Source organism: Silene latifolia, chromosome 3 (genome assembly GCF_048544455.1).
Source record: "Silene latifolia isolate original U9 population chromosome 3, ASM4854445v1, whole genome shotgun sequence".
NCBI lineage: Eukaryota > Viridiplantae > Streptophyta > Magnoliopsida > Caryophyllales > Caryophyllaceae > Silene > Silene latifolia.
Window position 1 is genome coordinate 113,962,238 of NC_133528.1, and position 16,501 is coordinate 113,978,738.

Here is a 16,501-nt window from a genome sequence, read left to right on the forward strand (position 1 = left end):
CCGACGCAGATCATTCTTCAGGATGAGCTGCTCTGCCACGTCGGCCTCATACCGGCCCTCGAACAGGGTGAGTGGGGTCGGTGTGAGGCCCATCTCTGCTTTTAATGTTTCTGTTTTTGAACATTGATTTATTTCTTTTACTTAACTCTTGCTTCGTTTCCTTTGCAGACCGTTTTGGCCCGGATCTGTCTGAGGAAATCCTCAAGAGGATGGGACTTGACAAGGATAAGAAAGTTATTGATTTGCATCCTAAGGCCCAGGCTCGTGATCGCAGACCGGCGCCAACCGACCTCATGGATCAGCAGTTAAAGGCGCTAGATGTGACGGCGGCCCAGGCGAAGGTTGCCAGTAAAGTGCCGCGCCGTAAACCAAAGGAAATATCTATGGCGGCGACGGCGTCAACTTCAGTTCAACCTTCAATCCCTGCAGTCCAAAAGGAGACGGTGGTGGTCGTCGATATTACCGATGAGGAGGTCACCGTAGCAGAGGAATCTCCTCTTTTGCGTAAGAGAAAAGAGAAAGCGTCTGCTGCTGCCGCCGCTACCGCTACCGAGGCCGACAAAGAAATGGGTCCACCAACCAAGAAGGCCAAGTCTGGTACAGATCTAACCTGTGGCTCAGATTTAGCTGGTTCATTAGGCGTTCCTGATGACAGGCTCTCTGGCATGTCAATGAATGTTGACATGGATGCTTTGTCCGCATTTTTTGTAGATCAACCGCCGCCGTCTACTGGTCCCTCTGAATTGCGATTAGAGAGGCGGCCTGCGCAGACGGGTGATAAAGATGCCGCCGCCGTCTCCTCCTCCCCGAAGCCTTCCCCCGCCCAGATTAGGAAGATGCTGGCGAAGTGGGCTGACGTGGCCGGTGCTCACATTATGGAGCAAGAAAAGGTCATGGCCGAAGCTGCCCCACAGCTTGAGCGGCTCAGGCTTGAGCTCGCTGCTGCGAAGAAGGAAGCCGAGAGGGCCAAGGTCGAGGCTGAAAAGGTGGTCCTTGCTGAGCGAAAACTTAGGGAGGACGCTGAAAAGGCGGTCCTTGCTGAGAGAGCCAAGGTTGAGGCTACGGAGGCTGATGCCGCTAAGCTGCTGGAGGAGCGTGACAACCTTCAGGCTGTCGTCGACTTCACTGCCAAGAAGAGGGAGGAATGGAAGTCCCTGTATACGGCCCAAGCGAAGTCACACAGGAACACAAAGGCAATCCTCACCCAGAGGGAGGAGGACATTGAGACGCTCCAAAGCGTCGTCCTCCCTAACATGTGCGCCCAATACCGGGACCTGGCCGAAGAAGCCGCCGGGAGGTGATCGTAGAGCTCTTTCTGAAGGCTCCTTCCCGTGGCAAAAATTTGACGAGTGTTTGATGATAAGCTTGATGCTAAGGCGAAGGCCGCGGAGGCGAAGGCTGCGGAGGAGGCAGAGGTGAAGAAGGAGAAAAGGAGGGTGCGGAGAAGGCGGCTCATCCGAAAAGGTGAAGGCGGCCGGGAGGAAGCGAGAAGGCAAAGGCGGTGTGAAGCGAAGCTGCCAAGTCGGCTCACGGGTCGCCCACCAAAGATGATCTTGCTTGATGTCGCCGGTGGCGAGCAAAGAAAACAGGCATAGGGAGACGGGCGGTCGTCACCAGGTTCACCTGGCATCTCGGATAGCTTCAGCTGTTCGGGGGCCAATTATTAAGCCTTTCCTCCCTGCCATCTTTTGGCACTTCATGTCTTATGTCTGTACCCTTTTGTTGTTCCTTCTTTTTTGTAAACTTTGGTAGGTAGTGTTTAGGCTATCCCTATGGGGACGGCCGTCGACTTCTTCCTTGTATTACCTATAAACATTTTTAATAAGAGTTTGTTTACTTTGCCTCTGGCTTGGCCGAGGTCTTTTTCTCATTTTTGTCTGAGTTGTCTTCCTTCGTTATTAATTGAGCGCTTTTTCTTTCGTTTCTACCTTCGGCTTTGGCCGAGGCAGTTAGAATGCGTATCTCAACTGTACTTAACGTTTTTAAACATGTTGGCGTGTCGGTCGCTTCCTCCACCGCCCGAGGCGGTCAGATTTGCGTTTCCCAACCGCCGTTGTGAACATGTTAGCGTATCGGTCGTTGTGTCCCCGTCACTCTCGGTGAGGCAATCGGGTTAACGGCTCGACAGCGTTCGTATCTGTAGACGTGTTGATCGCTTCCTCTGCCACCTCCGGATACATACCGTTGGAGTGACTAGAATTGCGTCTCAACAGTGCTTATACGTTCCTAAGCATGTTGAATCAACTGCTGTGGGGCAAGTCGCGTTTCCCTCGTCACCCTCGGCTTTGGCCGAGGTGATCGAGTTTACGTTTTGACTGCTGTTGTAAATGTCTTGGTATGGCTATGGGAGGGACACTTCGTTTTGATAGAAAACTTGGAACATTCTACATTGGATATAATCAAGCGTTGGGGTGCCCACAACGGTCTTGGACACCTCCGCCGCTATACGAAGTATTTTCTAAGATTGTCGGTGTTCCAGTGGCTCATTAGAGGCACTCCCTCCATGTCTGCCAGCCGGTATGTACCCGGCCTCATTTCTTCAACCACTTTGTAGGGTCCTTCCCAGTTAGCCGTCATTTTGCCATGGATGTTTCCTTTGTTGGTGGCGGCTGACTTTCTTAGGACTAGATCTCCTACTCTTAAGTCTCTTTTGTGGACCCTACGGTTGTATGCTCTTCTCATTCGATTTTGATATACTGCCAAGTTAAGCCGTGCCGTGTCTCGACTTTCTTCGACCAGGTCTAGGGAGACTCTCAGACCTTCCTCATTCTCGACTGGGTCAAAGGTTTGCCTTCTGAATGTTGGCACCGATGCTTCAATTGGCAGGACGGCTTCAGACCCATAGACTAGGTGGAATGGACTGTACCCCGTTGCCTCTTTCTCCGTGGTTCTAAGGGACCACAGGATGCCGGGTAGTTCATCGGCCCACCTTCCCTTTAGATCTTCAACCTTCTTTTTCAGCCCGTTTAGAATTGTTTTATTAGCTGCTTCCGCCTGCCCGTTGCTCTGAGGGTGGCAGACGGAGGAGTATGCAAACTTGATACCGAGCTCTTCTAGCCAGTTCATCACCATGTCACTCCAAAACTCTCGGCCGTGGTCAAACACCATGACTTGGGGTAACCCAAATCGAGTTATGACGTTCTCCCAGATTACCTTTCTTACGGCCGTCGTCGTCTTGGCAGGTACCGCGACAGCTTCGACCCATTTGGTGAAGTAGTCTACGACGACAATCAGGTACTTTCTTCCTCCGGAGGCCGTTGGAAATGGCCCCAGTAAATCCATCCCCCACTGTGCAAAAGGAAGGAGACTAAGCACCGGTTGCAGGTCTCGGGAAGGTGCATGTATCACCGGAGCATGCATCTGACAATTTTTACACTTCTTGGTCTTAGCTCTGGAATCCTCAAGCATGGTAGGCCAGAAGTAGCCGGCTCGGAGAGCTTTGTGGGCTAGTGTTCTTGCCCCCATGTGATGTCCACAGATGCCTTCGTGAATCTCTGTCAGTATGAGCTCTGCGTCGGCTGGGCCGACACATTTCTGAAGTGGCCTTATTACGGACCTTCTATACAATTCTCCTTCAAACACCAAGTACCTTGCGGCGATCCTTCTTATCTTCTGGGAGAGACTCCGGTCCTCCGGTAACTCATTTGTAAGTTTGAATTTCATTATCGGAGTCATCCACGTCGTCTCGGCTTCTATGTCGCCCACCATGCCGACGGTCTCAGTGATGCTTTTAGTATTCCTGATGTCCACCAGCACGGTCCGGCTGACATTCTTGATGCTTGAACTGGCGAGTTTTGAGAGAGCGTCGGCTCGGTTGTTCTCGGATCTGGGGATACATTGTATTTGGAAAGATTTCAATTTTGCGATTATGCCTTTTACCCTTTCCAGGTATCTCACCATTCCGTCGCCTCGAGCCTCATACTCTCCTCTGATTTGGTTAGTAACCAATAGTGAGTATGTCTTAAACATAATGTGTTCTGCTCCGGCAGCTCTAGCTAGCTCGACTCCAGTTATCACCGCCTCGTATTCGGATTCGTTGTTTGAGGCCGAGAAGGTAAATTTCAAGGCGTACTCAAACTCGTCCCCGTTTGGGCTGATGATAAGGATGCCGGCTCCTGAGCTGTTTTCCGTGGAGGACCCGTCGGTGTATACTTCCCAAACTCCGGGGTTTGGTTCTTCTTGATATGTGCACTCGGCCAGGAAGTCTGCAAGTGCCTGCCCCTTTATCGAGGGCCTCGGCTTGTATTGTATGCCGAAGCCGGATAGCTCTACTGCCCATTTGATGAGCCTGCCGGATTGTTCAAATTTTTCCAATGCTTTCTCCAATGGTTGGTCGGTTAAGACCGTCACGGGATGTGCGTCGAAGTAAGGTTTCAGTTTCCTTACGGCAACGACGACAAGAAATTTCTTTGTTTCAATCGGTGGGTAATTTCTTTCGGCGGGCAACAATGTATGGCTGACAAAGTAGATTGGGTCTTCTTGCTTGTCTTCTTCTCGACGATTACAGATCGACCGTGGCCGAGGTAATCGCTATGTATAGATATAGCGTCTCCCCAAAGATCGATTTGGACGGGTTGGGAGAGTTTGAAGATGAGCTTTCGATTGCCGAAAGCGTGCTCTGTTCCTCCCCCACCTGAAGTCTTTATTCCCCTTCAACACTTTGAAGAATGGGGTGCTCTTGTCGGCTGACCGAGAGATGAAGCGGGCGAGAGCCGCCATCCTCCCGGTCAACATCATAACCTCTTTTCGATTCCTCGGCTCCGGTAGGTCCAGTATTGCTTGGACTTTCTCTGGATTGGCATCAATTCCCCTGGCACTGACAAGCACGCCGAGGAACTTACCTGCCCGGACACCGAAGTTGCATTTCATTGGGTTAAGTTTCATCTTGTATTTCCTTAGTGAACAAAACGTTTCGCTCAAGTCGGCCAAGTGCTCGCCGTCGGACTTGCTTTTTACAATAGCATCGTCGACGTAAGCCTCGATGTTTCGCCCTTTTTGATCTTGAAACACTTTGTCCACCAGCCTAGTGTAAGTTGCGCCAGCGTTTTTCAAACCGAACGGCATCATTTTATACATGTATGTGTCGTGTATGGTGATGAATGCGCACTTAGGCATGTCTTCTTCGGCCATGAATACCTGATGGTACCCTGAGAAGGCGTCGAGCAGGCTCAGCATAGTGTAGCCTGCCGTTGCGTCTATTAAACTATCTATTCGAGGCAAGGGATAACAATCTTTAGGACATGCTTTATTAAGATTTGTAAAATCCACACACATCCTCCACCCCCCCGATGACTTCCTCACCATTACAACATTTGCAAGCCACTCGGGATAAGTACAAGGCATGATAAAGCCTGCCTCTAATAGTTTGTCTACCTCGGCCTTGATGGCCTCATCTTTCTCGGCCGAGGAGTTTCTCATCTTCGCTTGACGGGCGAGCGTTGGAGAGCACGTTCGGCTTGTGAACGATCACCTCTCGGCTCACTCCCGGCATCTCGGCGGCTGAGTACGCGAAGATGTCTTTGTTCTTCCTCGGCAGGTCAAGGAGATCGGCTCGAACTTTGGCTCGTGTCGACACCGACGATTACGGTGCGCCCCTGGGTCAATTTCCACTTGCTCGGTCTCGGCCCCCTCGACCATGCTGACGTTGTTGGTGCTCATTGGATCACCCCCCTGTTGTAAGGATGGGCTCTTCCCCTTCTCTGATTTCTTCGCCACTTTGAGGGATTGCATGTTACACCCTCTGGCAGATATTTGGACATTGACAATTTCGTCTTTCTCGTCCTTTGAGACGAGATTTTGTGCTTCCCCCCGGTCCGAGACATACATCAATGTCAGGGCCCGGATGGACATTACAGCATCGGCCTCGCTCAAAGTGACTCGGCCTATAAGAACATTGTAGGCAGACGAACCATCAATGACCACGAACTCAGACCAGACATTTTTGGCCGTATCCTCCTGGCCAAACATCACCGGTAACTTGATTGATCCCAGGGGTACCAGGCCGGCCCCTGAGAAGCTGTATAGTGGGTTGGTACAGGGGCTCAGGTCCTCAATCTTCAGACCGAGATTGAGGAAGCATTCCCTGAACATGATGTTTGTGTAGGCGCCTGTATCAATTAGGCACCTCTTAACCAAGTGGTTGGCTATGTCAAGGTGGACCACCAGCGGGTCGCTGTGTGGGGCTACGACTCCTTCGTAGTCTTTCTTTCCGATGGTTATATCGGGGACGGTGGAAGCGGGGATCGCTGTGGTGGGCACAAAGTTGATGGCTTGGTAAAGCTCATTTAGGTGCCGTTTGTGCCCATTAGCTGACCCTCCGTTCTCGTTACCTCCGATAACCACCTGGATCACTCCTATCCTCTGGAACACCGATTTCCTATTCGCCCCGTCGGAGCTTGATTCCGGGGCCCGGCTACATACTTGCCGAGGGCCCCCTTTCGGATCGCTCCTCGATGGCGTTCTTGATGCCGACGATCGTCGGTCTTATGGCCGGCTGGCCGTGGTAATCGCAAAATTGGCTTGCGTCGCCCTCCGCCTTTGTCTTGGGGGGCCTTGCCCACTTCTGCCCTTCATTCTTGCTCAGGGCAAAGACCTCAGTCGGTGATTTGACCAGAGGGGTGAGACCGTGGTACCGCTTCTGGGTGTATGGTCCCGAACTCCCCCCGGCGCCCGCTGAGTTCTGTTTCCTGTTAGATCTTTCAGGTCGTGACCGATTATTGTCACGGTGGACTTCGTCAGTGTTCTCCCGGCGGCTCCTCCTGTCTGGTTGCCCAGCTTCGCTGTGGCCTACCCAGGTCTTGTGGTAATCCTCCACTTTTATGGCTCGGTCGGCCATCTTTCTGGCGGAGGCTAGATTGAGGTCTTCGCACTTGATGAGCTCATTTTTGAAATCGCCCCTCGGCAGGCCTTTCATCAGTGCGAAGGCCGCCAGTTCGGGGTTTAGCTCACGAATCTGCTGAACCTTAGCGTCGAACCTCTTGACGTAGCTCCGGAGGGACTCGTCCTCCCCCTGTCGGATAGTCAGGAGATCCGATTTCTCCACGGCCCTTCGCTTGTTGCAAGCGTACTGGGCTATGAAATTATCCCTGAGGTCGGCATAACAGTACACCGAGCCATTAGGTAGCCCTTTGTACCAACTCTGGGCCATCCCGTGCAGGGTTGTTGGGAAGACCCGACACCATATCTCATCAGGCTGCTCCCATACCGACATGTAAGACTCGAAATCCTCGGCGTGGTCGGTTGGGTCACTGTCCCCTTTGTATGATAGGGACGACAGCTTCAGTTTGGTCGGCACCGGAACTTCGAGGACGTAGTCATGGAGGGGCTGTCTGACCACGTGCCGAATGACACGCGGCGATCGGCTCCTCGCATCCCTAGTCCGGCTTCTCTCCCCGTAGCGGGAAGGGCTTCTTGTTATCCGACTCTGGTGAGTCGGGCTCCTTTCTTCGTTTCTTCGGGGGTGGCCTCGTTGTTGTTGCGCGGCGACGATGTCCTCCCGCGAGGTGGGGAAGGACTTTTGATGCCACCGACACCACGGGCACCGCCGGCGTCCTTGCATGCTCAGCTCCTTGTATTGCTCCGGTCAAGTTGATCGGAGTCACTTTATGGGCCCTGGTCACTGCGGGTGTCTTTGCCGTCACCGTCATTGCGGCGGGGTGATCGGCGTATTACCCATCGGTCCAGGAGCGCTCGGATTTTGTGCATCGACCACATGTCCCATGACAGTGACATGGCCGGCGGGCAGCGGTGTTTCTGGTATTATTGGCATCCCGTATGCCGGTTGAATTACCCGGCCGGTGGGGGACTGCCCAATCTCAGAATTGTGGACTGTGTCATCCTGATAGAATGCAGTTTCGTTGGTCACAATTACTTCTTGTTGTTTCGACATCTTCTTAGCTTGTTGGGTGGGTTTTGTTTTGTGTTTTTTTTTTTTAAAGGGATTTGACTAGCTTTTAGTATGGCTTCCCCACAGACGGCGCCAATTGTTCCGGGTGTAATTCCAGAGTAGATTTGTTACCACGTAAGCTTGTAGAATGATGACTTTGCTTGACTCTTCCTTTCGGCCTCTCCTGAAACAATGAACAAACTGAGGGCTCGGCTTGGTACCGAGCGAACTCACTTCGACGCTCAAGTCAGTAAACTTAAAGGGATTAAGTTGTATGTTACTTGGCAAAGTGTATTGTAGAGAGATAAGGGAGTTTATACCAGATTAGTATGTTTAATTGATTATTTGCGGATCCTTTCCTCAATGAGGGTTGAGGAGTATTTATAGACTTTCACCTTTTGTCACGTAGTGGCCAAGTGGCCAAGTGGCGGAGCGGTGGAAAGACATTCTACCCTCGGCCGAGGGACCCATGGCAGGCCGGCGGGCCCTGTTGACTCCATGCCGAGGGGTCTTGGATGTGAGTACGCGGATGTGTGTCCCGGCTAGCTAGTTGCCTGGCCGAGACCCAAGTGACAGGCCGACTGGTTGCGTCGGCTAGGCTGTCCAAGGTGTTGACTTGCTTTGGATATCTTTGACCTTGCTCAATATGTTGACTCGGTCAGCGGGTGCAGAATATGCCCCATCAGATTCTATTCATTCATGAATAGTGTAAAAAAAGGAATGTTGTATTTGGTCTTGAATCGAGGGAGTATAGTATTTGTTCATTATTATTAACCCGGGTTAGATGTCGAATTATGTGCGAAAAAGATGGTGTATTTCTAATTATGTTATTTGTCCCACATTGAAAAATATGTTGGTGTGGTGAATATATTACGTATAAATAATAGCATTGTCCCACATCGAAAGTTTAGCATAAGGTGAATGATCATATGATTATAATTAGAAGGCATCCTTATAACCTAAATACTAACCTAAGAACTTCCGAGTCTCTTAAGCATTATCTTGGAGAGCTCTTAAAAGTTTATATCATTATCTGCACGGTATGATATATATATTTTTTTTATATTATGTCCAAGTGATGTTTATAATTTTTATATAAAAACTTATACATCTCATTTAGCAAAAAAGTAACATAAAGTTTTTTTTGAAAAAATATATAATTAGATTCGGGGTAAATAAATGTTAGCATTTGAATATAGTATCATATTATTTGCACATATTTTAATTATGATAAGAAGTTAAAAAAAATGTACTATACGAATATTAATAAATAGTATAGTATTTGCTTATTATTATTAAACTGGGTTAGATGTCGAATTAGGTGCGAAAAAGATGATCAATTTCTAAGTATATTGTTTGTCCCACATTGAAAAATAATGTTGGTGTGGTAAATATACTACATATAAATAGTTGAATTGTACCACATTAGAAGATTATCATGAGTAGACCTGTCAAACGGGTCGGGTCCCGGATCGGGTCATACGGGTCGGGTCAGAATACAGGTCGGGTCAAATACGGGTCGGGTCAGATACGGGTCGGGTTATACGGGTCACGGGCCGGGTTAGGGTCAGAATACGGGTCAAGAAATAATTTTTAACGTCTTTTTTAAACGATTTTTTAAATTTAAAAAGTATTTTTTTAAATTTAAAAAGTATTAAGTAAAATATATTTAAAATTATTATTTTAATCATATTCATCATATACAATAATTATATTGATATAATTATTAAAATAAAGTTTTTTTAATAATTATTTTATTATTAAATATTATAAAAGTTATATAAAATTGACTTTTTAGTTGAATTTTTAATTTTAAGTAATAAAAAAATAATTTTTTAACAATATTTTCAAATATAATATATAAATATCAATATTTTTAATAAAATTCATGATTTTCCCTTGACCCAACGGGTCGACCCGTTCGGGTCGGGTCTCGACCCAAAAATAACGGGTCATTTCGGGTTCGGGTCAAACGGGTCGCGGGTCGAAAAAACCGGGTTTGTACCCTAAAAAAACGGGTCGGGTCGAGTTTTGACAGGTCTAATCATGAGGTGAGGTATCACATGATTATAAATAGGAGTCATATTTGAAACTTAGAGATATCAACCCAAAATCTTTTGAATCGCTTAAATATTATCTTAGAGAGTTCGTATAAGAGTTTGTATTAACGGCAAACCTTAGTTACAACAATACCATACAAATATTAATCACGTAGATAATTATAAAAGCGATTATATATTACTATATTAGTGATATTATAATGTTTATTGTAAGACAAACGATAGTATAATAACTTTATTTAAGACAAAATCATAATTAAAAAATAAAATGGGTGCTAAATATATATAAATTGGTTATTAATGTGTCATATATAATGATAATCGCTGCACTAAAATAGAAAATTTATGAATTATAATACAATCAAGTGTTGCATAAAAAGATCTTGAATCCACAAACAAATCAATAATGAGCTTTTTTACTTTGATAAATAGTAGAATTAAATCTTTTTAACTTTCAAATATAGCTAATTATTATGGCTCATTACATTTGAGTAACTAAAACACATCATAATTTTTAACCATTAATCAAAATCGCACCAGAAAAAGAAAATATTTTGCATTTGTTTATACATTTTATTGCTCCCTCAATTACATCTTAAAAGTCGTGTTAGGAAAAAAAATGTAATTTAAATCATATCATTTGTTCATATTTTAATTATGACAAAAAATGAAAAAAAAAAACTTATGAATATAAATAGATAGTATAATATTTTTTCATTATTAAATCAGGTTGGATATCGAAATAGGTGCAAAAAAGATGGTGTACTTTTTCATGCGTTATTTGTCCCACATTGGAAAATAAAGTAGATGTGGTAAATATACTACATATAAATAGTTGAATTATCCCACATGATAAAATTATCATAAGGTGGGGTGATCTTAAAAATTAATTTAGGAAAGTATCATAAATAATATTTTTTGATGTAAAAAATAAAGTGGAGAATCTTTTAATTATTATAATATTTATTTCATATATTATATTCAAGTGATGTTTCTAATTTTTATATAAAAACTTTTATATTTCATTTGGTAAAAAAATATCATTAAGAAAATTATGAAAATAACATAATTTGATTCGTGGTAAAAATGCTATAATTAGCGTATATATTTCATATAATTTGTACATATATAAAATTGTGTACTTCTTAGTATGTTATATGTCCACAATGAGAAATAATGTAGGATTATATAAAAATAATAGAGTTGTCCCACATCAAAAGATTAACATTAACATAAGATGTGGTGGTTTTATGATTATAAATATGAGGCATCCTTGGAACTTAGGTATCAACCCAACATCTTTTACATCTCTTAAATAAGATGTTTTGATTTTTGATCATATCTAAATAAATGATTAGACATAAGATGTAAATATTAAGACCTTATAACCTTTTTTTGTTACCAAGTTAATTACCCCGTTGCAACGCATGGGCATCCAAACTAGTATCTAAGATAAATCTGTTATTTCCCCTATGTATTTTGCTTTTGTCTTATTCAAACTACTAGACCCGTTTTAAGCTTAAATAGATATACCCGTCTTAAATAAGAATATATGGAGTCGAATATGTAAGAGGGACAAAGTTGTCCAATTTACAGTAATTTGTTGACGATTTAAAGTACTTTGTTGACGATTTGAGGGGAGTTAGTCCAATAAAAACACGGAGACCCCTATTAAGCCAATCGAGGATTGTTATTTACCTTCTCCTTGCTATCTTTACTACCACCTTCTTCTTTTACCCTCCCACAATCGATTAAGTTAATATATATCGCATGGGGTCGGATGACAAGTGAATAAAACTATTTATTTTATATTTTAACCGGTTATTAGAGGGAAAATGTAGAAGAGAAGGTAAATATATATTCTTCAGGATTTCGGTCCATGATAAGTAGTTCAAATACTAACAAATCATAACATTGGTTAACTCATTTTCATTTGAACAAAAGGGAAAGAAGAAAAGCCAAAATACAAACATGTTGTAAAACTAACCCTAACCTCTATGGATGATCATCATGTTCTTGATGATGATGATGATGATGATGAAAATAGAGTAAATAAAGGGAAGCTTTATTGATGATATTTTGTGAGTTGCAATTCTAATAAGTTAAAAGAGTAAAAACTGTGTTTCTAATTATTTATACAAATGCTTCACAAACTAACACAAATCCTAACTAACTTGATGCCACATCATCAATCCGTGTGTCTTGCTTTACTTGAATGTGATTGATAGCTTGAGTAAGGTTACCTCCACACATGTATAGTGACAACTGAGTCCACCATAGTGTTGACTGTTGAGTCCATCCTAAGTTGCTCCAGCCAAGCTTTATTACTCCCTCGCTAACATTTCCTTAGCTTTCTCATATTTTACCTCTTGTATTACATACTGTGCTACAGACTAGACAGTGATTCACCAGCATATGCAGCCTACAGGTGTTGCCAATTAACCACCAATATGTGATGCCGCACCACATTAAGTAATTAAGACCACCACTATTGACGCTCCTTTGCAACCGCGTCCTTTCTTCCACCTAATTGCAACTTCTAATCTTGGTACTGTCACTCTGTCAGTCGCTATGCTCCTGACTTTCCCCAAAACAAGATTAGATTCCCTTGCCTTGCCAATTTCTTATTAGCATAAATCCCCATTGCACTAGGACTGTGTGAAACTACTGTTGTATAGCGTGCATTCGATCATCCTTTGTGATACTTGTATTATTACTTTGAAATACCAGCAAATAGAGATTTGATCAACTCTTTAAAATGCTTCTTAATCCGAACATTAATACATTAAACCCCTCGCCAACTTACGCAACACTGCATAAAGAATACCCTCTTAGCTCACCTTTTATTTATGAAAGTACTCCCTATTACTGAAACTTGTATGATCTTTCTGGTGCCAACTCGAAATTAGATACTCCAATTGCTTGCTCCTTCAAGTACTCTTAGCAACGACACATTTCATTTCAAGAACTCCTGGGAATACTTTTTGGAGAACTGTTCTTACTACATACAGACTATAGAGTAAATGATCTCTTGTAAAACCTCTGTATGATAGTCCATATTAATTAATGGGAGAGCTTAAAGCCTCTTAACACACAACAAATCTTCCTTTTCTCAATTAAACATATCGAAACTTGTTTCTATTGACTCAAAACGAGCGCAACCAACCAACCAACCAACCAACCACTGCTACATTTCGCTACAATGGGTGGCTACTAGCTAAGGGGTATTGGAAGCGAAAACACACAAACGAAATGAAAATGGAAAACAAGTAAACAACCTGATGTTCAATTGTTGATAGCCTTACCATCAATTAGATAATACATTGCAAAATCCAAGATTCAAAACCTCCAAATTACGACTAAAACATTACACAGACACTCTCAGGCAACAAGAAACTAGAATGATATAATAATAATAATAATAACAAAAGAGAGTTGATTGAATTTATAACATTAAAAATTACAACATAAACTAGTCTCATAATCCCAAACTAAGCAATGGAAATCTTAGCACCAGCTTCTTCAAGTTGTTTCTTGGCATCTTCAGCATCTTCTTTAGAAATGCCTTCTTTAACCTTCTTAGGCAAACCCTCAATCAATTCCTTAGCTTCCTTAAGACCCAAACTAGTCAAGGCCCGAACCGCCTTAATAACAGCAATGCGAGCATTACTGGGTACCTCATCAATAGAAACATCAAACTCGGTCTTCTCCTCCACAACAGGCGCGGCTTCAGCAGGGGCAGCAACCACGGCAGCGGCAGGGGCGAAGGAAGCCGCGGAAACGCCCAGTTTGTCTTGGAGTAAGTCGACGAGGATACGGGCTTCTTCCAGGGTCAGGGAGGAGAGTTGGTCGCCCAATACAGTGATTTTTTCGGGGGCGTCTACGGCTGCGAGAGGGCGAAGGTGTGTGGCGCGTCGGGTGAGGGGTGTGGTGCGGGTGGTGAAGGGGAGGGGTTTGGGGAGGGATGACAGGGTGGTTGTGGGTTTGGATAAGGGTGAGAATTTGGGAAGGTTGAGGGTTGAGAAGGTTGATGTTGCCATTGTTGTTGTTGTTTGAAAATTGAGGATTGAGGATAGATAGGATTTGGAGATAGAGTGAAAATGGGGGAGTGGAGAAAATGAGGAGAGGTGTTGAAGATAAGAGGAGGAAAGATTTGGCTATGAGGGGTTTAAAGATGAGGGGTCAATTGGTGAGGTTGTGAATTGACGGATTTGGGTGTGTTTTTGGCCCTTTTGGGTGTATAGATGTCGATTTCGCCCGCATTCAATCAAAATTTAACCCATGATCATAAAAGATAGATGAAAATTCGATTTAAATGCATGACTAAAGGATGACGGGTGAAACAGATAATAGATGAATGGGTAGGTTGGAGGAAGATTAATATCCGATGACTACTATTAATCTATTATCAATCTATCTTCCGATATCACGGAGTATAATTATTTTTATTCAAACATATATGTAACATACATCATTCTTATATATATTATATTTAGGGATAATTTTCAGAGTATTCCTGAGATTTGTATTTTTCCCCAAATACTCCTACTTTTATCCACAAAAAAACGTTTGACTTGTCATATCGATTAGATACGAGATCAAAAAGCCGCGATTTTTTTCTTAAATGAAACGTCTTAACGAGATCTTCAGTTTGAAAAAAATCGTGTTTTTCAGACATCTTAGGACAGAGTTAGGTATCCAAAAATGACGGTCCTAAACGAAGTAGTTGATCACGTTGAGAATGAAGCCAGCAAAGACTAGATATTCCGAGCACACAACTCGAGAAGTGTTGTATAAGGGTTCGAAAAATCAGCTAAAGCGAAGGAATACTAGAGTTGTTACTATTTTTTATTAGGAGCAGGAATAAAGGTTTGCTAAAACCGTTAGTATTGCTGCATATTTTGGATACGTGATATTGAAACAAAAACCCTAACTTTTGTTATTGCAATTGTTCAACTCAGATCGGCGCATTTCGTTCCAACTCTGGTTCTTGTTTGACGCGTTCAAGCATTAACTCGATTGTCTAGCAATAGGTCTTGCAAAAATAACCACCATTGGTCAATCTATAGATCTAGATCGAGCAAATATCCCTTTGTTCTCGTGTTCATTACTGTTCACCGTCATTATTCACCGTGTTGTTCACCGTCATTACTGTTCATTGTTGTTCGTTTGTGCGTTGGTTTCCGATTCAGTTACATGTATGATTCGTGCTTGTTCGCTTTCGTTATTGGTCGTTGCGTGGTTATTGCTGCTGGACTCATTGTTGTTAAGTATTGTTGGCGATGTTGTTGTCGTTACTCTCGCTATTGTTGTGCCGATCTCGCGATAATCTACATAAAGACTCAACCTTTGCGTTATTATTCTGAATTTCGTGAGGCCTTCAGGTCTTGCTTGTTGAATTGCTTCCGCTACAACGAAAGTTCGATCAACAGGATATCGGATATACGGAAAAACCGGACGTATATACGAAAAAACCGTATCAGATAAGGATACTAAAAAAGGAGATTTAAAAAACCGGATATCTGATACTGTTTCCAAAACCGTATCGGATATCTGGTTTTGCTCACCCCTAAATTATCAATATTGAGTTGCTATAACCAACATTAAAATTTGTGGTTTAAATTCTTGATTTATACCTTCATTCACATAGACATACGACTGAAAAAACCTCTCCTAGGCTAAAACGGAGAGCAAATTAAAGTGAAGTCTTTAAGAAGATAGAAAATCAAGAAAATAGACTGGAATTATTCATTGATGAATTCCTGATAAACAACTAGAAATCTACATAAAAGTAGGAGATGGATGAAGATGTTTCTAAAAAGTGGTAAAGGAGGTTGTAATACCCGCCCTGATTAGGAATCCGTTGACTGACCTATTGACCAAAGAAGAGCCTTAGCAAGGGATGCGGGAGAGATTAGTGGGCCAAAGTAACTCTTTACTCGACCTAGCTGAAGCCACTCGGCCGAGTAGTTAAGATACTCGACCGAGTGTGGCATACTCGGCCGAGTAAGTCCGTACTCGACCGAGTACCTCGTCAGTCCGCGTGTTATTATAAAACGTGGAATCATAAACCTAATTCATTTCAACGGTTCCTTTCTCTTTCAAAATCTAATCTCTCTCTTTCCCAAGCTTCTCATCTCACACTATACTCTCATATGGCCTTGAACACTAACCCAAGTAGGGAGCTGGTTTATGCATGAAGTCATCGAATCGGGTTGTCGCCATCGTCGGCATCAGTTGGCGTCTCCATGTGAGTTTGTGTTTAGTTGCTCATCTTGTAGTAAATCTTGAATAGTCTAGTGATAGGATATGGTTGTTTCTCTTAGGGTTCGTCATGAATTCTTACTTGGTTTTTTATGATGGACGCACTGTCATGGAATATCGAAAAGGTAGGGTTTCCCTACTCAGTTACCTGTTTAATTGATTTAGAAGGATCTGGTTGTTGTATTGACAAGATTGTTATTATTGTTGGAATTGTCTATCTTGGATGTTGGATTGGTTGTTGTTTGTCTATGTTTGCGAGGTGCATCCTCGGATGAGTGAAGTCATCATTCGG

The 16,501-nt window shown here is 43.5% G+C and overlaps 1 protein-coding gene across 1 annotated transcript; it reads right to left on the reverse strand.

The window, feature by feature from the left end:
• Nucleotides 1-13,200: 13,200 nt before the first annotated feature.
• Nucleotides 13,201-14,126, reverse strand: LOC141647866 (large ribosomal subunit protein bL12c-like). Its single transcript, XM_074456226.1, has one exon. The coding sequence runs from the start codon at nt 13,983-13,985 to the stop codon at nt 13,437-13,439; it is 549 nt and encodes a 182-aa protein (XP_074312327.1). The 5' UTR covers nt 13,986-14,126; the 3' UTR covers nt 13,201-13,436.
• Nucleotides 14,127-16,501: the final 2,375 nt, after the last annotated feature.

Excerpts from the sequence above, each read along its gene's own strand:
- LOC141647866 (XM_074456226.1), bottom strand. The coding sequence starts at position 13,985 with ATGGCAACATCAACCTTCTCAACCCTCAACCTTCCCAAATTCTCACCC.